Raw genomic sequence first — 16,685 nt, 5'->3', positions numbered from 1 at the left:
ATACCATTTGAAAATCATATCACTACTAGGCTCAGTTTTTCCTGCTTACAGGGCATGGTAGCAAATCCACAAAGGTTGGGCAGCCCAGTTTGCATGTCCCAAACAGTAGTACTCATCCCAAAGTGGAATATAGGATTTAATATGTTCCTCTATCATTTTTGGGGTGGGGAGGGGAAGTGAATGAGATTCATTTATCATTGACTTCAATTGATTTATACCAGTTTAAATGAGCAGAAAATCAAACCTCTGTATATTCAGTTTTAAACCTTTTATTTCTGAAACACATAATTGTGATGGGCAACAAAGGCAATATATATAAATATTAAAAGGTGAATAATAAATATAGAACATTTAGATCTATAGATCTGGTAGCTCTGATTTTTGTGACGGGACTGTTCGACAAAATTCATTTTGAATGTCTTCCTAAGATCCTTTTTACAGCAGGTTATGAATCATTACCATGATATCTTTAAATGGATGATCAATACTATATTTTCCCATAAAACGCTTGGTTTGAAATCCTATTTTAAGTGCATTAGAGTTTTTGTGCACTGAATGAGTGAATGTCAGAATAAATTGTCATCAACTATGATAGAAATATAGCTTAGATTAATTGCCGTATTTATTTATGAGTCTATAAAATACATTGTGAAAATCCTGGCACATTTTTTGGATACCAGTTTGAACTTTCAAGAAAGTTAAAAGCATTAAAGGAGACTGAAGGTAGATTTATTATTGGCATGTTTTTAATTGCAGTTTCAACCAGACACAGGTATTAAAATGGCTATGCCCTTAATGGCCATGTCTCGTGTGTTTTTTCTTTAAAAATGATATACTTCCTATATTTTTATTGATTTTATAAGATTTATTGTAGATTAGTGGTGCTTGTGTGTGAAATCACAAGTGGTCCCAGTTTCCCAAGAGTCGTGTGTTGCAGATGGTATACACCAGAGAAGGTTCTGCCTCTGATGTATCACACAGAATTAAGTATTGTATGAAATAACAATGGAAGGAAAGACCAGAGAAAATATCAGTTACAACAGGAAGAAAACCAGGCATACAATAGGTCATTTGTTGAACTGATTTACATTATGAACAATTCCAGTCTCAGAAAACTACATAATGGGTCCAGTTCTGGACTCACTTACAGGGGTGCAGACTGGGACTAATTCAACGGAAGCCGCTGCGATTACACTGTGAATTGAAGGAGAATCAGTTTCGAGTCAATGGAAGGAGAATCAAGTTCGATATCTTTTTACTCAGGCTTTTGGTGATGTGGGGGCATAGGAAGGTCTGGTATTGATGGTGAAGCGACACTGGCTAGGCTAGGATTCTCACTTTGGTTAATTATTTCCTGGTTTGGAGGGAAGGGGGAGCGCCTGTATTTGTAAACGTTATGGCAAAGGCATCAGAAGCTTGTGGTAGGTGTATAGCCTTTTGTGTGTATTGTAAATCAAAGTAAATAAGATTCTGCTACCCTTATGTTAAATAGTACACAATGAGACTGCTTGGTGCTATTCAGTGTGAGTAAGCAGCATCAGAATATGGCCCTAAATATAAATAGACCCGGTACATTAATACAATTGGGCTGTATCATGGAACAAAGCTTGTCACATAAAGAAAACATATATTGTACTTATTATAAGGTGAAGGTTGCAGACACAATCACCACAGGCAGCTTCCCAAGGAACCCCTTTTTGCCAGCATAATTTAGGATTGTGCAGAAGGCTACAGAGGTGTGTGCGTGTGTGTGTGGGGGGGGGGGACAAAGGAGGGGCCATAGATCTGCCTGTGCAGGGATAAAGGTGAGGATATCCTCACCCTCCCACCCAAACAATATGAAGGCACAGTGACTGCTACTCCACTTAATTCTTTCTATTGACTTCAGTGGATGTTGGATCAAACACAGCCTGGAATATCTGGAATGAGATTCTGTGCAGATTCTGAGAATTTAACCAGGAAGCTAAGGTGGCTTTAAGCCACGCTGGACACATTTTTATCCTAGGCTAAGGGGCTTGGGAGTGGCCCTCTGGGGATCTATCTAAATTACAGCAGCCTCCCCGGGCTGCCCTAGGGTCACAATAATGTGTACTGTGGCCCTGCCCCTGGCATGCACCTTCCACCCGAGCACACGCCCTGCAACCCAGCTTCCTCGGACATCCTCAGAGAACAATCTCATGGTTAACTTTCACAGTGCCTGCATAGAGGGAACCTTCCTCTGGCCCTATATAGGACTTTTAGGACCTATTTATGTTATTCTGGCCCTTTTTTTCAGCATAAAGGAGCAGACTGGAGCTAAGGATCTCACCCTCAAAACATTATTCAGGGTCAATGAATTTCACCTTTACTGAGTAAAGATCATATTATATGGGCTTAAATAAGCCCAACACTCACAGAAATAATACAGAAATGTTGATGAGCTGCTATGCAATGCAAATTTAAGGGGAATATTTCTTTAAATGCCAAATATTGTATTGAAATCAGACTTTTAGTGATGAACCCAAACCAAGAACCACAAATACAAACACTTACGGACTTTGGGAAAATCCAGACCCAGATTCATTCTGTGTGTGTGTTTTTCCCACCTGTCAAGTAGACCAAAACCAGAACCTGAGAGCCAAACAGTCCCCAAATTGAGGAAAGGTTGGTTCCAGGTCTTGACTTTCTGATTGGGGCCCATCTCATGGGTGTAAAACTTATTGTAGCCACCTCTATGGCACTCTGAGGGATAACAGATCTATACGGATTTAAAGGAGCTGTCACATGGGGTAGAGTCAGGTTCCAAGGTCATTAGAATGGCAGAGCCACAGGGGTATAGGTAGGGCGGTGTGAGTTAGACAAGACATAGTGGACAGGTGGCAGAAAGGACAGGCTAACAGGAAGGTGCAAATCAGTGTGGTGCATTGAAATTCTGCTTGGAGGCTATGTCTGCTGTGTGTCTGACTCTGTCTAGTTTAATTTCTGAAGAAACGTTTTAGACAGAACTCTTTTTAGCAATACATCTAAACATGGGCGTTTAGATGAGGGTCGCTACTTTTAACTACTCAGTGCACGTATCAAGTAATAGAGCAGTATTAGACTGTAGTTACTGTTTCACTCTGGTGTTGTGATCTTTCCATTGTAAGTATCATTGCAAATTAGCAAAAAGAAAAGGAGTACTTGTGGCACCTTAGAGACTAACCAATTAAGCTCAAATAAATTGGTTAGTCTCTAAGGTGCCACAAGGACTCCTTTTCTTTTTGCGAATACAGACTAACACGGCTGCTGCTCTGAAACCTATTGCAAATTAGGATATTCATCACTTAAAAATCACCATGTTAATACCTTGGATGTTCCCAAAACCGTGCTAAGTTTTGCAACTTTTTGGACTAGGTGAAGTGGATGTATAACATTCAAGGAATTCAGCAACATCTCTTCACATGTTCCCTTTTCAAAACACAAATGCTTAAAGATCTTGAAAGTTAAACCTATGCATGTTTCAAACTTGAGCTAAAAAATAAATGTCACCTCTCAACTATGTACTGGATTTATCCGTGACTGACAAGGTACCACATATTATCTCAGCAATTACACCTCCCCTAATAAATCAAGATGTGTTCCATGCTTCACAATGTCAGTTCTACCTCTGTTCTGAAGGGAGTTATTTCTGTTTTCTGCTCATGTGCTAAGCAATTGAAATGCTTTATCTGTGACAAGATATTAATCCCAATATTGTCCTAATTTTGTCTTGTCTTTTTCTGCTTCTAGTGCAGAAATCACCATTGACAATAGCCACTGAGATAAGGAAAGTAACCAGCAAGCTTTACAATAAGCCACCATATACACTACTTTAGTTTGTCAAAACAATTAGTGTTCATTTTGATTTTATTCAGTTAGATCTGCAGTGACTGATCAGTATAAATTATGTATTAGGCTGCCCAGCTGTACTTGTTTATTCATGCATGGACTTGACGAATTTTCATTTTCTAAGTACTAAAAGAGCTACGACAACAACAAAAATCTATATTTTAAAATATAAATGTACTTTCTTCTCGGCAATATTTTTGCCCTCATATTTCATTTGTTCCCCCTCCCCCCCCCGGACACTTTGTGTTTCCCTCTCCTCTCGCAATATTCTTCTTTTCTGTAAATGACATTCTATGCATGTTTCAATTAAGCTATTAGTTTATTCACATAGTTGTCATCAGTTGCATTTGTGTTAATGGAAAGAGCATACTTATTACTTTACCTCTCAATGATTACTTTTTAAGTAAGGCAATGACAGAGCTAAACCAAATGATGCTGATACTAAAAGCACCAAAAATCAAATTAAGTCAACTGCATTTGGACTCCAGTCATCATGCTTCACTGCAGTACTGCTCAAAACATTTTCAACTGAGACTCTGATATTCTCCTTAAAAACAGAAGTTTTGAATCCATAGATAATTTTTTCTGTTCATGTACAGTACATAGATATATTGTTCTTTGGAACAGCTTATTAAAAGGAATACACACTGTGTGTATAGGTACAAATTAATGAGAAAGATTTACAACAATCATCTACCACATCATGGTAACTTAAACTCTCCCATAAAACATTGCCATCAGTGTGAAAAGCAGAATGACAATACAGTTGTTGAAGTAGTTTACTATAATCAAAAAGTAAAAGCCAATTCCACAATACTTTCTCTCCAAAGCTTCACTGAACCAAGATTGGTTCAAGAAGCCATTTACATAAAGTTTATGCCTATGTTTACATATCACAGAAAGATGATTGAACAGTTTTGACATACTGATTCCAGTTGCTAAGTGAGATAACCAAACAGCCTGGTAGCAGCGTTTCAGAAGAACAAGGAAAGATAGAACTTCTGACCTCTTGAAAATCTAGTGTGGGAAGGTAAAACTTGTATTGGTTAATGTGAACATAGTTTAATATCCCAGGTTGGAAGGGTAATTTAAAACCGTCACATGTCTGGCTCTTGTGCACAAAGTATGTTACACAAAGATCTCCAAAGGGCAAGGCAGGGTGCCACAAGTAAAGAGAGAATTTAGTTGCAAAAGGCCATCTCTCATCAGTCAGCTGCAGGATACTTAACTGGTAATAGATTTGTTTTAATATTGATTGTGCTGGGTACAGATTGACAAATATAATGTTTGCATTGATCTGCATTGTGTCTATTATGAGATTGGTTTTGCGCATTGAATATTGCTTGAGGTTTCGGTGTTCATTTATTTTTAAGGTCAAGAGAGAGAGGTAAACTTGAACATAGCATTTCTACAAACTGGCTGGATTTATAAATCAAGAGTAAATCAATAATGCCCTCACAATAGCCCCTATGTCTTCTTATCACAAAGGGGCTGAGCAATTTTTGTTGTTGCTGCTTTTATCAGATAATTTAAGAAAGCATTTCTGTTAAGAAACACTAAATTGGTAATAACAGTTGCAGAGTCAAGTGACTTAGAAAAAGTGGTTTTATTACTTTATAATTAACATACTCCCCCCCCCAGGGATTCTTGCAATTAAATTAATTAGCAATAATGTTACCCAAAAGTGTTTTTTAATGAATTTTCTTAAATTATTGCCAGTGTCAAAAATGGCAAAAATGGATCAGTTGCTTGACTGAAAAGTACCGCCTTGGTCAGCATTTCACACTAACAGTACTATTCCATCCAGATCATCCACAATTCAAATTAAAGTCTGGCTTTTTTGTTTTTGTTCCCCCGCAGAAATTATAGTCAAATTGGTCTGAAGATAATTTCAGCTCTTTCTCAAGGTAACTGGATACTGCAAGGTTCAGGAGCTCAGCAGAGTCTGAGCATCAGAGATCTCCAGAAGATTAAACATTAGCAGGAGCCTTGAAATCTGAGGGGTGAGATCTTGCACCTTCTATTCTGGCAAAACTTGCAGGAAGAGCAACTTAAATTAGTGTACAGAGTGGCAGTGGATAAACTGCTATTTTAATACACCCCAAACCAGATCTCAAAACCAAGCAATTCTTCTGTTATCTTGGATTAGTGGATACATAGTGTAATTGTGAACAAACAAGGGAAAGGAGAGAAAGCCCTGGAAGAGTATTTCACACAAACAGCACCACTCCAGATAGTCAACAATTCTTCTTATGGCACTTCTGCCCACTGAGTTTTAATACGTATGCATAGTAAACACAAACAATCAAATCCTTCATGAATACAGTGCTCCCTCAAACGTACCGTTCAATGAGGTGCCATCAGGGACAAAAAAAAAAGGTGATGTGCTTAAATCCAGACCTTCAAGTGGTCTATACATGTAAATGGTTGCTCCAGATTGGACTAAAGTAGTGCACATATCCTCTCCTTCCCCACAGGTGAGCTTTGAAACTGGCCTGAAATATAGTGGAAGTCTTGGACGCTGCATATTACTGAAATCTGTAATATGAGTGTGTTTGGATAGGAAGGATTCCTGTATTCCTGTTGCCACAGTGCCTCTAAGGTGGTGGGCAATAGGATCTAGTCTGGCAAGCCGGTCGGAGAGGAGCAGCCCAATGTTATACGTGGCTGATAGAAGAGTGGCTTCTAGGTCATCTTTCCCCCCCCCCTTTAATAATTGCAGGAGTGCCACAAATCCAGATCTCCCTACAACTAGTCTTCTCTTACCTTATATTAGAGCCGCATTTATACCCACACACTGTGGCTGAAATACAACCGCCGAAGGTAATTGAAAACTTACTTTCCAGGGTCTTATTTACACGTGGAAAGTGCTTAAAGTGAGTTCCCTTGCTCCATGGAGAGGATTCTTTCTGGCATAGTCAATGCCGCTTCCAGCAACAACACTGTATTAACTCCCAAGCGAGAAGCGCTGTTTCTTAATAAAAGAAACTTTTTAAAACCCGTATTGCCGGACTTTTGTTATTGTTCTGAGAAGAGACTGGGGGCGGGTGTGTGCGCGCGTGTTTTCTTTTGCTTCAGCAATGAATGCTGAGCGTTTCCCAGAATCAGGGCTTGTGCATTCAGAAGGCGGTTGGGGTAAAACAATAGAAGTTTGGTTTGGCTTTGCTGAATTGCCTTGTGGGTTTTCACAGCCTGAATGCGCCCGCGGTCGGACATGAGCGCCAATCCCACGACTTAAGTAACCGGTCTTTGTTTTCAGAGGGGTTTGTTTATTCGCAGCAGAATAAGATTGCGCCTCCCCTTGCAAACTCTGACCCCCGTGTTCTGGCTACCTTAAGGGACAACTTTCGGTGGGTATCATTTGGGGGGATGGGGGTCACGGCGTTTTCGGGCTGGGCTTGCACAGTATCTGCCTGCAAACTTTGAAAAGGTTGCGAGCAGAAGGTGTTTCTACCGGACTGAGCGCGTTTCATTCCCTAAAGAAACAGGTTAACGCTGTTTATTCTCCTTTGGTGTGGGCTTCTTTCCTTTCTCTCTGGCTCAGATCTTAGATCTAGCGCCGTTCGAGCAGCTCCCGGCTTCAGGCGCGGCTCTCTAGCGCCACCCTTAGAGAATCCGCGCAACTGCAGCTAAGCTTCGTTTATTTATTATTATTTGTCTATTCCTACCTCCAACTTCGGGGTGGGCTGCAGGAGGAAAGGAAAGTCAGCTTTCACTCTGACCTCTATCTAGGTCGCATCTGCCAGGGTCCCGATCGTCAGGCAAGGAAGCACACGCAGTAGGGTTCATTGGTTTGTTTTCCCCTCAAAAACATGCCGCCGTTAGTAGGAAGATCACTCTTCTCTGGCAAGTCGTGCGTGGAACACTCAGTTGCAAGTTGCAGCAAATACCCCGTTTACATTGGGTGTGGGGTGTGTACGGGGAATGCTCTTTGCTAACAGAAACCGGTAGAGAACACCAGGTTGATATAAACTAAATAGTTTGGGAGCCCCTGCAGCAGACGTGGGGAGACTGGACGCTGGGAGAGAGAGAGTTGTAATGTTTTGTTTTGTTTTTTTTTGCAATGAGAAAATAAATCTCCCCCCCCCCCGAATTTGTCAAATTGGTGGCTTACAGGGATAGGGATAGGGATCCTCCTCCCCTACCTCTCTGCACTGCACAAGATACCAGATCCGGCCAGGGCGTGCAGGACCACTTTTCCTGTCGGAGGAGGGGAGGGGCAGCTGGCCTTAAAATGCAGTGTAATTTCTCTCCAGGAGAGAAATCATATACCGAGCAGTTGCGGTTAGCACACGACGCGAAAAACTCCTGAACCCTCCCACCCCCAAGATCTCACCTCAAAGGCAAATTTGCAATGTGTACGTTGCTGGTTAAACAAGGGCATTTCCATTTGTTAATTGACGCAATTACGCCTTAGTGGTAATGGGCAGGCTGGTCTCCAGGCAGCCATCAATCACCTTCCCATTGACCTGTCAAAGCCTCCCCTCGCCTCCCCTCCATTCATTCCTGTTGGGACCATTTCTGGATCTAATCGAGAAAAATGGATCCCCTGCTCATCATCACTTAGGGAGAGACCCTTGGGTCAGAGAGCGGGCTGGCTGCGAGACAGGGAGAGGAAAGACTACCTCGGAGGGCTCTTCGCTTCCCTGGTCAACCAGCATGCTGTTTTCCCCCTCTCCCCCGCCCCACATGGAGCAGTTCTTCCTCATTTGCGTATCCCAGATGTCTCTCCCTTCCCTGGCAAGCTGCAGGCAAGGGGGTTGTTGGTTTTTTGGCTCCTTCCTTTCAGGGCCACTGGAAAGGGCAAGAGGATTTCAGCCTTTGCAGCACGAATAATGGACTCGGATGCAAAAAGTTGGGGCTGGCGAACAGACAGATCCAAATGATCGTAAAGGAGAGAGGGGGAATAATTAGCACAGAGGCAGGCACATATTCGAGAATTTGCTAAAGAGTCCAGTACGTTCGCAGGCACCAGATCCACCCTGAACGGAGCAGCATGGTTAACTCCTGTGCACGACATTCCCCTGCACTATCTGCAAACGCCATTTCTGTCCCTTTTCTTTCTTTGAAGCTCCAGGGCTGAGGTATCTCGGGGAGGGGGGAGAACGGTCTATGTTACACTTTAGTGAATGGAATAAGTTTCTTCTCCCGCCCCCCCTCCCCCTGATTCTTCAAAATCCAAATTGGATTGTGTTTTTAAAGAGAGCGCCCGCGAGAGACCAACCGCGCAGCAGTCCAGGTCCCTGCCTTTGACGTGCATCACAGCCCAACATTAAAACAACATGAAACAAGTGTTGAGCGCATCTTAGCTGTTAGAGATGATTGGCAACGATGGTTATAGCCTGGCTGGGGCTGTCGTTTCGGGATTACTATGACGTCACTTGGATACTCTTCCATGGATGAATGCTAAAGAACTATAGAGCAGAAAATAATACAACAAGCAGGCTCCATATCTTGCAAGCCTTACGTGATCCCCTCCTTTCTTTTAAACTCCCCTTTTCAGTTCAAGCCTCCATATATTGGGGTGATTTTTATATAAAAACATATATATTCCTAAGAAGGATGGCAGGTGGGGGGGGAGCCTTCTTTCAGGCTCCATACCTCATGCCTGGTTGCTTTTCTTAAGTGTAATCATCTATAATTGAGGTGGGGGAAGCCATACGTGGACATGTGTATGGGAGAAGGTACATCTTGAAGCAGGGGGTTTAGTTACAATCGATCCGGGGGGGGGGGGGAGGGAGGAGGAATATTGCTTATGGTTCAAAAATAAGGAGCAGCTATGTCCTTCTCTCAGTTTGGATATCCCTACAGCACCACTTCGCAGGTAAGAGAAGTGAGCACTCACTTTTGATCAGATTCCGCTGCTGCATTCCAGATGTCTTGTTTCCTTCCCCCACCCCCCTTTGCTTCGAGTCGTTTTTAAAGGGCGCATCTGGAGGCTTTTTAAGAAATGTGTGCGTGCGTGTGTCTCTTGTGTTATTCTAGGATTTTAAAAAATGACAACCACCCTCCGTCTGCGGGGCAAGGAACCTGATATGGCACTGCTCTGTGTTTAGATGCAGCTGATTTACAAATCTGTATCGATCTATTTACCTGTGTTACTCGCTTAAAGCTTTCATTGGAGAGGCGCAGCGTCGGGCATTGGCTTTTGCAGGAGCTTTTCTCCCAGTTTTTCTCCCCCCCCCTTTTTTTTTTTTACTCTGCGGTGTGAGCCTTGCAGGCTAGCTCTTATGCACCTCTAGAAAGTACTCGGCCAGAGCTTGTGTGTGCCGGTCTATTTTACTAGATGTTATTGTTGTGTGATTTATCTGTGACATGCTCCTCCGTCTTTCCTCTCACTGCCTCTTATTACAAATGTCTCGACTTTTGCCTACCGACTTCCAAAAGTGCCTCCAAATTAACTAAATTGCTGCTCTATGGTAAATCGATCCATAATTTATTTTGGTTGGATTATTTATACACCGTGATCACGGCAAGGTTTTCCTCCCCTTCCTTGGGAAGTTGGCTTCCCCTGTGCTTTTAAAAGTAAAGGAATCCGACGCCTTTGACTGCATCATCTGACATATTTAGTGCTTCGCCTATTGTCAAGTAATCTGCAATCGCAACTTCTTGCCTTTAGATCAGTGTGAACTGGAGTAACGGGGTTTACACAGATTTGTTTTACAATTTTCTATGGCAATGGTTTCCCTAAAGTTTTGCCTGCTTTGATTAGTTGCCCCACACACACACACACACACACACGCTTCCCATTCGGTTTAGTTCCAATTTTCCTGCACTAGTTGACACTCCTTTGTAGGCAGGTTGGGTGTTTCCCTCCCCATCTCAATTCTTTCTGCTGGTGCTGCGTGTAAATCATCCTTTTCTCTCCCCAGTTTTTTGTGTCTGCCAGCCCCAGTACGACTTGTTGTGAAACTGCCTCCAGATCCGTGTCGGATGTTTGCTCTGGGTCTGCCCACGCGGCTACGATTTGCTGCCCCTCGTACGAAAACAGGCTGCTGACCAGCACCCGAACGGAGCTCAATGCAGCTCTGGGGATGTGCAGCTCTCCCTATTCAGCAGCCGCAGCGAGCCAGGGTTATGCCAACTACCTTCCTTACAGCACAGACCCATCCACTCTTTACACCACGCTGGTGAGTAGACGCCCAAATACCAAGCTTCGTCCTGTGGCCAGGAGCTTTTATTCTATGGCTACCTCTGGGCATAGGGGGAGGGAGGACAGGAAGGGGGGGGGAGGTCAGCTAGCCTGCAACAGGCGACAAACTTGCTTTAGGACACGGGGAGGGGAGGGGAAGAGGCAGAGTGTGTAGGAAGAAGCAAAATTAGCAAGCATGCTAAGACAGCTGCCTCGTCCTTCTGGTGTAAAGGCAGCAGCGGGGGCCCCTCAGGACAGCAGGGATCAGAGAGACAGCAGGGGCGTCACAGGATTGGAATGCATGGAGCCCCCCCCCCTTGATTCAGTCAGACAAGTGGATTCAGTCAGACAAATTTCCTGTTTTAACACCTTCAATCTGAACATCCAGCGCTGCTCCTTCCCTTCCAGAACCCTCAGTATGAAATTAAGGACGGCACGAGCGGTTTGCACTCGGGAATCGGACAGCCCGCTGCCTTCTACCCCTACGATCATTCCTTAGGGCAGTACCAGTACGACAGGTAACAGCCCCTTGGACCAACTGCGAGTAGGATTAATATCCCTCTGCGACGCAGCAACAGGCGCCCCCGAACCCCGGGGCGTTCTAGCTGACAGATGTGCTACAAAGGCTCGAAGCACGCGGCTAACAGCAGTCAGGCAGCCTCAAAACTTGGCCGCTCACCTCCTTGGTAATTGCCGCGGCAATCAAGTTCTAGGGAAAGGCGAATTGTATTCACAACCTCGCCTGCGAAAGCGGTGACACGTGGCCTCCCACCGCAGGGTGACCTCTCCTTCCCCGGTCCTCTTTGATCCCATCCCGTCGTTTAAAAACAAACACAAAAAAGTAGCAAATAAATAAAACACCCGGAGTGAAGTCAGCGAAGTAATTCTGGCTAATAGAAGCCGGAGGAGAGGGGGAGGAATTGTTTAGAGTGGGTAGCTTTAATCTGAATAGACGGTTTGCTGGTAAAGTTAATTTTGTGCCACTTCCGCATATCACCCAGGCAGTGACATTTCCTCTTTAAATATTTCATGGCAGGTATGGGACAGTGGATTTCAGTGGCTCAGCCAGGCGCAAAAATGCAACTCGAGAGACAACCAGCACCCTTAAGACCTGGCTGTACGAACACAGGAAAAACCCTTATCCCACCAAAGGCGAGAAAATCATGCTGGCCATCATCACCAAAATGACCCTCACTCAAGTGTCCACTTGGTTTGCTAACGCCCGACGAAGGCTCAAGAAGGAAAACAAAATGACCTGGTCTCCCAAGAACAAAGCAGGGGAAGAGAGAAAAGATGAAAACAAAAGAGAGGAAGAGGAGTATGGCACCGAAAATGAAGGCAAAGGTAGGGGTGGGGGAGGACACCTAGGACGAGTGACTTTGAATTGGATTGTGCTGGGTGGAATACACGGATTTCTCTTTCTTGATAGCCATGTCTTCCTTAGGAAGGTGTTTAAAAAGCAAGACAAGAGACAGACCCCATCTCAAAGACACAATAGCAAACTCTATAGGAAGTGGCGTTAAAAGTAATGAGACAACAGCCTCTGCAAAGCATCCTTCCCCCCCCCCCCACACACACAAATATACTGTCGGTGATTAACATCTTGCATTGCAAACACCCAGTTCTCGTGCCCTTTCACAATCTCACTCATGTGTTGGTTTCTTCCCCCCCCCCCCCTTCCTTATTTTGAAAAGCAGGTCAGAAAAGCTTCAAGGAAGAAAAGGAATTGAGACTGAGAGACCTGGACGATTTAGACGAGGACGAACAAGACAAGATAGACAACGACCGAAAGACTGCCCCGAAAGTCAGCCCGGCTTTGGCGGAGTCTGAGAAAAGGGACTGCACCAGCGTGACCCCACCTAGCCATTTTCACACTCTCCCCTGTAACAAAACCATGCCGGTGGCAGGAGGAGACTTCTTAGAGACCGTGGGGCAAAAGGCAGCCAAGGCGGTGGGCACCATTACTCAAGGGCAGCAATACGAAACCCCAGACAAGCCCAGAATCTGGTCGTTAGCTCACACAGCCGGGGCCCATGTTGCGGTTGCCCCCCCGCACACCGAGCCAAGGACCGTGAGCCCTGGCTGTTTGCTGGGCAGGGGGAGGCGCTCTGGGTCGGGACGCTGCCCTGAGGCCAGCCCCCTGGGCAGTCTCAGAGCCCAGCCCATTGCGGACAGTGCGCTCGAAGAACTGCCCCAGGCCACCAAGATTTGTAGAAACTCCACTTTCAACCTGCAGTCTATCCAACTAAGCTGTGCTCCCTATCCCGTCCTGGGGGAGACCTGCCAGTATTCTTCAGGAGCTGAAGGTACTTCCATATTTCTCTTCGTCCTGATGGGGGGGCTGGGGGGGGCATGCTTCAATGCTAAAACAGGCGGCTAACCGTAACAACTGACCTCCTTCCCCATTAGCTGCCTGTTTCTAGCCCAACACGTTTGTTTACCGCACAGGTCACATGAAAAACATACAGCTCCCGCTAATTTGATGCAGCACAGAGCTGGCTGCGGGGCCTAATCATTTTCTGTAACATAAGCTTATTTTGAACAATTATTCTAGTACAACTAACTCCTGGCTGGGGTGAGGGAGGGGGGTATGGGCAGGCCCCCCAAAGTCCAAGAGGCTGGAAGGATTTCAGAGAGCTGGAAAGCCTTTTGGCCTAGGTCAGACAAAGCAAATGTACTTGGTGAAGCTTCAACGTTGATGATAAATTGGTTGTGTCTATACGCAGGGTTTGGGAGAAATGTGAAACCCAGCCAAGGAGCCATAGATCTCAGTGAAGGTTGTGTAGCGCAGCATAAAGATAAACTGAGAACAGCTTTTAGGCCAGTGCTGAAGAGGTGAGGTAGGTAACTAACTTTCCTGCACACTAAACCATTTTATGGGCTCCTCAATGGGACAGTAAAAGATATATATTTCAGAGAGAATCCGGGCTGTGTTTGCTAGGGGATACTGCTTCAGTTTCAAAGTATTACAAACAGATTACACAAAAGCGCAGGGTCCCCTTGTCTAACCTAACTTCGTGTGTGCGAATGACCGATGTGACCTATTAAAACAGCCCCACTTTACCAAACTACATGATTTTATTTGAGTGCTTAGTAGTTGAGAGGTTATTGAAACCTTGGTGGGAGAGAGAGAACAGATGCTGGCTACTGTGGTGTGAGTTTGGTGGAGAGGACGGACAGGGGAGAGGATAGGCACAAGTAATGATATCTGTGTTCTGCTTTGCAGGGAAATTTCTCCCAGGACCCACAACTATTCTAGTAAGTTAGTTTAAAATGTTATTTGAGCACACAGATAATTAGGTCCAAATGTTTCTTTTCAGTAAGCAAATTGCCCCAAGACATTTACTGTGTCTTTCCCTCCACCCCCAATGTCGCACCTGAGTTTAGTTTTGTAAAAAACTCCAGCATTTTAAAGACGATAAATTGGGGTGTTTTCGTAGCTTTTAGCCTCTGAAGGCGCGGGACACACATTTCACTAATGCCAGTGAGATTCTCATCACCTTTCTTTCCTTCTCAGCAGGTTAGCCCAGCACCTATGTGAGAATCCCGAAGATGGGTCTGAGCATCAAGGCTCTTGGCTTGAAAACTCCTCCGCCAGCCATGAGGATCCCTGCGCCTTGAAAGCATTACATCTGACTCTGGCTTCCCTCCTTCTTGTATGGAGGAGCGGTCATTACATATGCACAACTTGCTTTTAAAAAATGGATGAGACTAAAACCCCCCTCGGAAAGAGAGCGGGGGAACTTGAATAAATTATAGACTTTGTCTCATGCACTGGATCATTGTAGTTTCGCACAAGTTTACAAGACAATACTCCATCCCCGCCACCCCACTGCTATCACTCCGAGTTTGAACAGACCCGCCTCAAGAACCGTCGTGTTCAATGTACAACTTTGTAATTTGTAAAATACCAGTGATTAGCGTGTTTACCAAAAGGCCAGTCTTAACTTTATCCCACTTTGTCCTTTAAAAAAAAAATAAAATCCCTACAGTACTTTCATTCCTCCCCTTTCTTTCTCTGGTAAAGTATGTTTGTAAATCATATTGTCTGTGTGGTTCTGAAGAGACAAAAGAGAGTGGGTATTGTTTAAGGACATTCGACGGGCTGTTTAGTTTCTGTCATCCTATAAAGATCTCGCTGGACGTATTTTTAAGAGTCTCTAATTAAAACGAATCAGCTGAATCCTCTAAAGCCGTCTTGCAAACTTGAGGAACTTATGTCTGAACTACTCAAAGGTCTGACCAATAGGACAAGCGAAAGCTGACTCTCCCTCCTCCCCGCCCCAACGATGTTGGCTTTCCCCGTTTTTAAACCATCCACCCCTCCTCCCAGACGTGCATGCTGGGGGGGAAGGGAATATTGGGTGCCCCTGCCAGTTTAAAGTCTAGCAACTGGTCTGGAGTGGCAAAGTAGGGCACTGTAAGTAGTCATCACCATAATCCAGTTAAAAGAGCAGTGTTGAACTTTACAAGGCAGACCAGAAAGGGAAACCGCATCTCTGTATTATTTCTGATTAATTAAAAGTGTCATCAAACACTTTCTGTTCAGACTAATAAACCAAGTGGGGATGAGGAAAGAATGTTTCTTTGTTCCCTGTTTCTAGAAGCAGTGGCAATAATTTAAATTATTAACAACTGTGGTCATTAAGAGGGTCGGTCATCGATAGCTCAACCCGATACTAGCTATTTCCAAGGTCACCGGGGTCAACAGTTACATTAAGTCATGTGCGGCCAATAGAGACCAATGAATTCCGCCTGAATAAATCAGGGAAATCAACCCTGAATAGCCAGTAGGGTTCTACATGTTTACCAAAGGCTACTACGACAAGAGGGACCTGCTCAGGGGGGATCCTCTAGTTGCGTGGCCGAGCAGAAGTGGAGCGTTTCAGGGGGGTGAGAGACTGAAGATCAATGAGACGGGATCACTGGGAGTGGTCTGTGTAACACACCCACGCTCTCTCTATGCATCTGTAGGGTGGGAGTGTGCCTATGCGGATCATAGACTCACGTCTATACCGTCCTAGGCGTTTCCCTTCTTTAGAGTATGTTTCATACTTGGAATTTGCATAACAACTGGAATAAGTAACTATGATATACGCGCTATGCCTTTGTTATGAGTTAATTATCATGTCTTCCAAGTACGACACACACACCTAAGACACAAAACATTATAGTTGTATAAGACCTCTATATATTATGAACATATCTCACACACACACACACCGATTTTTATGTGGCAAATGTAGTATGTCCTGTTTTCTTTTTATTGTAAATATTCCTAAAGTGCATATATTTTAATGTATGTCCCATTATTTATAAATACTTCAGCTTTAATGCTGAGAAGCAGCAGGGGGTTTTGTGATGAAGACCGTAAGTAGAAAAGGTTACCATAGATTTTCCAGTTTTGTGGTCCAATCAGTTCAGCCCTTACAACATGCCCAGTGGACTCAGTGGGAGATCTGCAGAAGTGAAGAGCGCTGGGCATGCCCCTTAAAGTTTACTTGCAATTTAACAACAATCCCTGTTCAAGTGGCCTACGCCGAGGCTTCTGGCTGGACTCCTATGAGGGGAACTTTAGCGCTAATTAGAAGTAGCAGACAGATCATTCTGAAGTATTTACTAATCACACATTCACCTTAACAGGAATTAACTCTTAATATCCATATAGTTCCTCATTCAAGCGTTAATGACCACTGGAATGGGATCA

At 44.2% G+C, this 16,685-nt stretch overlaps 1 protein-coding gene across 2 annotated transcripts; it reads left to right on the top strand.

Annotated features, from left to right (window-relative positions):
- The first annotated feature begins 9,582 nt into the window (after positions 1–9,582).
- Positions 9,583–14,978, top strand: IRX6 (iroquois homeobox 6). 2 transcript variants are annotated; one of them, XM_048816458.1, is made up of 8 exons: positions 9,583–9,670; positions 10,719–10,976; positions 11,387–11,496; positions 12,015–12,322; positions 12,673–13,284; positions 13,705–13,818; positions 14,205–14,236; positions 14,496–14,978. In XM_048816458.1, exons 1-6 carry the CDS (start codon positions 9,626–9,628, stop codon positions 13,815–13,817), a joined length of 1,446 nt encoding a protein of 481 aa, XP_048672415.1. In that variant the 5' UTR covers positions 9,583–9,625; the 3' UTR covers position 13,818; positions 14,205–14,236; positions 14,496–14,978. The 2 variants fall into 2 exon arrangements, with proteins under 2 accessions (XP_048672415.1, XP_048672416.1); XM_048816459.2 differs by lacking the exon at positions 9,583–9,670 and adding an exon at positions 10,181–10,265.
- The last annotated feature ends 1,707 nt before the right edge of the window (positions 14,979–16,685 follow it).

The sequence above is a fragment of the Caretta caretta genome, chromosome 12 (genome assembly GCF_965140235.1).
Source record: "Caretta caretta isolate rCarCar2 chromosome 12, rCarCar1.hap1, whole genome shotgun sequence".
Classification (NCBI taxonomy): Eukaryota; Metazoa; Chordata; order Testudines; family Cheloniidae; genus Caretta; species Caretta caretta.
Note: the sequence above shows the minus strand (reverse complement) of the source record. Positions and strands in the feature narration are given on the sequence as shown.